Consider the following 4261-nt stretch of genomic DNA (forward strand, 5'->3'; position numbering starts at 1 on the left):
TTGTTTACCAAAACATAAAAGTGTCTTGTAGATTTCTAGAATGTCTTATTTCTAGATGACGCGCATTTGAATAAATATTTGCACCAAAACGTAAAGAAATAGCCGTGCGTAAAAGTGGAGCGGGCTTGAATGTTGTGAGTTTAGGGAGCTGTTATTGGATCCATTAAATGCTTATATGAAGCAAAACATAGAAGTGCGACGAGGATCATTAAAAAAGTATAAATACATTATTCTAAAGATGTTTTCACATCTGATTGTTTTAATGATTGTAGGCGACACTATAATATCTTGCGCATTTTGCCCTTGACCATATACTCCGTTTCTGCATGTATTTTTTTGTTGTTACTCGCAAGCAAATATAAAAATTACAATCATAAATTGTCTTCACTAATCTTAAGGAGGCAATTCAAATGATTGTTCCCTACAGCATTTTTTCACAGACCACCAAAATGTCATTATCCATGTTTCCATTATATTTGAATTTTGGTTTCTATAAAGTTTAGGACCGTGTCTTGTATTTATTTTGCCAAAATTTCAGTTTAGTTTTACTGGTATTAACACAAGACTGTAGGCAGTTGAAACATTAGCCGCTACTTTGAACATGACCCTGATAACCAAATGCCCACTGGGCCAAATGCTATGTTGTAAAACCACCAAATGATGATGACTAAGAGGTTTCTAAAAGCAGACTTCAGAGATAAGCTTGTTGTCTCCTTCCGCCAATTTAGGTCTATGTTATCTATGCACAGTAATTCTGCTTTAGTTAATGTTATTGACGGATGGATTCGGACAAGTTATCTCGCAGAGTAATTTTATTTTTCGCACATTGTGCACATAATGTGAAAACAAGGATAACTTGAAAAGCTTAAATTAAGCACATTTTTTTCCAGGGCAGATTTTGTGGAAAAGCCCAGAACATCTGGGAAATTTATATCGCTATTTTGGCTACGACTGAAATCCATCTTTTGTCTTTTAACAGCCAGCATTCAACTTCTCCTCCTTTAACTTCGTTGCATGTTAAGAAAATCATTTTTAAGCCGACATGGCGATAAACCACCAATGTCAAGCTTTGGGACACATAGCAGTCATGGTTCTTACACTCTTATACACACACACACACACACACACACACACACACACACACACACACACACACACACACACACACACACACTCACACACTCACACACTCACACACGCGCGCAGGGCACGCACACACGTATACACAGCCTGAAAATCTGTCAATTTCTGCCGCGTGGTCACGTGACCTCCTCCTCCGTGGAGTGGATGGAGATGGCTCTCCACGTCAGCCTACGTCTCCAAATTTCTGCTTAGCGAACCTGCTTCAAAGAGGCAGGAGGCACGGCGCTTCAGAGCCATGTTCAGGGCGGTTATAGAGGAATCAAACCCCAACATAGAGTTATAGTAGAGGGTGAACTACGATGATGGATTTTGACGAAAGGGTCCCCGTCGGATCGAACATGTATTTGCCCAGTTGCACTTACTACGTGTCGGCGGGGGCTGATTTCTCCGGTCTTCCCTCGTTTTTATCCCAGACCCCGTCCACCCGCCCCATGACATACTCCTACTCCTCTAACCTGCCGCAGGTCCAGCCCGTCAGAGAGGTGACGTTCAGGGACTATGCAGCCATTGAAGCGTCCGGTAAATGGCCGCACAGGGGGAACTTGCCCCATGGTTACCCCACCGCGGAGGACATGGTGCACCGGGACTGTCTTTCGGCTCAAACCGCCGTCGTAGGGGACATGTTCGGTAAAAACAGCCCGGCAGCCGCCGCCGCCGCCTACCATCATCACCACCACCACACCAGCGCCGGCTCCGCTGCCACTAATTTCTACGGGAACGTGGGCAGAAATGGCGTGCTGCCACAAGCTTTCGATCAGTTTTACGAAACGGCGTACGGGAATGCGTCTGAAAGCTCCTCCACGAACGGCTACTCAGGGGACAAAACGTCGGTCAAGCAGCCCAGCTCCGCTCCGGAGGACACACCATCGTGCAGGGACACTGAAGCGAAGGAGCCGCGGGATGAGACGAGCAGCCCGGAGTTATCTTCCGGCAACAATGAGGAGAAATCCAGCAACAGCAGTACGTATTAAAGTCAGCGCCTTGGTTATGAGAGAAAGTTTGCAATCTTGCGCGCTGCTGTTAAAAATTTTATATGCTGTTTTATAAGCATATAAGGTTTATAGAGGGCCTGTAGACCCCCCACCCCCCAACAAAACTTTGTTATAAACTGCAGGATCACGTGTTTGGAATTGAAATTGGCCGTGAAAGACATCAGGCCGGTGATTTTTCTATAACACTCCCTGACGTTTCTTTAAAAGCACCCAGTTTAAATTCCTATACAGAGCCGCGTTAATTCCATGTATTATAAACTTGCTTGTTTCACGGTTTCTTAGCGTTAAAGGAGCACTTGCATGTAATGAGGGTTGTGCCTTTAAGGTTTAGCATACATGGGCACTTGTGTTAAAGCTATCATGGACTCCAATTTAAACATTTTTTTCCATTTTATATGTTCCATAAAACCAATATTTTCTTTAACTATCTAATGTAGCACAGTGTGTATTTCCTGTTGCTATTATTTGCTCATGTTTAAAGTCAGCTTGTTGTTTTCATTTGCTAGAAAAGGTCAAAGCCCAAGTGTATTGTCTAGCGAACCAGCACGAATGGTTTGGTAATCTTTCCATCGTAATATAATATCTCTCTATGTGGCAGTTGAAATGTTGAAATGGGAAATCTGCTATTAATGCTTTATGTAGAGGAAATCCGCCCTTATGCGTAATCTGGGCAACATCCAGGGCGTGTAAATCTTTTTTTGTAACATAGTCATGGCTAATTTGAAATGTGTACATATTTCGTTGACCGGCTTTTTTTTTGTGCCTTCCAGATGGACAGAGGACCCGCAAGAAAAGGTGCCCTTATTCCAAATATCAAATTAGAGAACTTGAGAGGGAATTCTTTTTCAGTGTGTACATTAACAAGGAGAAACGCCTGCAACTGTCTCGGATGCTCAACCTCACCGACCGACAAGTGAAGATTTGGTTTCAGAACCGCCGCATGAAGGAGAAGAAACTGAACAGAGATAGATTACAGTATTATACATCTAATCCTCTGCTTTAGGGGTCAAATCAGCAAACAGCTCACATGGTCCTCTGCTGACTGCGTTTACAGACAGACTCTCCGACTGTGACTCTCTGTGTACATTGTGTACCACAGTGGCCGAGACAGCAGCAGCAACAACACTGCTCAATGGTTAATTTCAAGTTCGAGGACAACAGTATCCTGCGATCTGAGTTACCCAAAGAGTGAGCATGATTTAAGACAGTCTGCGGACTTTGCTTTTGCTCTCCAGACTCTGTATTGAGGAAAAATGTAGAAAAGGATTTTTTTTTTAAATCCTCGCCAAGACTGTGCGCCTGCGAGGGCCCGTGTTAATATTATTGTGACTCACAGACGCCTTGTTTCATTTCTTTTCATACAAATTAGCAGTCGCTAATTGACTGACCCAGTGTATTTTGTAATCAAAAGATTTAACTTTTTTCTGTTTTTAAAATCAGAAATTTAGGATGATGGCGCCTATGTGACTTTAATAACTGAATCTATATTGGTGTGACCAAATGAGTCCGAACGGATGAGAATGTAATGTGTTTCTGTTTTGTGTGCTTATTTATTTTGTAGCCACTCGTTAACTATCTCCTTTAACGCCACGGCTAACCAAGTCCATTATTACAAACAGGCTATGGGATTCCGTGTTGTGTCTTGGGCTGACGTCAAAGCGAGCTTTTGTCTTCTTTCCTGCACAATGAGGGCTGTTCAATATTTATATTTTGCGTATCTTTCAACGCCCAAATCCACGTTTTTGATTTTTTTTTTGAGACTATCAGTTAAGCATTGATAACGCAGGCCAAAACCAGAGAGATAAGCTCGTCCACTGGATCCGCGTGGAGTTGCACTGAGGTACACGCCCTACAGATTCACACAGGTATATATGCAGCGGGCCCTCTTCGGTCTAATATTGATACCGCATCACAGAATATTTTTGTCATGACTCGTGATCCTTTGGTACTTGCAGTCTACAGAAAATACGTTTTCAAGTGTGCTGTCAGGGCAAGTCTGGTCAGGGTCATCGCATTGAATCAATTGCTTGGTATGCCCAAACTGTTGTGTATTATACTATATTTCCAAATAAAAAACCAATGAAAAGATAATTGAAAAAATATTTATGCGTTGTTATTCTGCCCCC

At 42.7% G+C, this 4261-nt stretch overlaps 1 protein-coding gene across 1 annotated transcript; it reads left to right on the forward strand.

Annotated features, from left to right (window-relative positions):
* Positions 1-1392: 1392 nt before the first annotated feature.
* Positions 1393-4165, forward strand: LOC121966634 (homeobox protein Hox-A11a-like). Its single transcript, XM_042516704.1, has 2 exons — positions 1393-2103; positions 2906-4165. Exons 1-2 carry the CDS (start codon positions 1443-1445, stop codon positions 3136-3138), a joined length of 894 nt encoding a protein of 297 aa, XP_042372638.1. The 5' UTR covers positions 1393-1442; the 3' UTR covers positions 3139-4165.
* The last annotated feature ends 96 nt before the right edge of the window (positions 4166-4261 follow it).

The sequence above is a fragment of the Plectropomus leopardus genome, unplaced genomic scaffold (assembly GCF_008729295.1).
Source record: "Plectropomus leopardus isolate mb unplaced genomic scaffold, YSFRI_Pleo_2.0 unplaced_scaffold25345, whole genome shotgun sequence".
In the NCBI taxonomy this organism is placed as follows: domain Eukaryota; kingdom Metazoa; phylum Chordata; class Actinopteri; order Perciformes; family Serranidae; genus Plectropomus; species Plectropomus leopardus.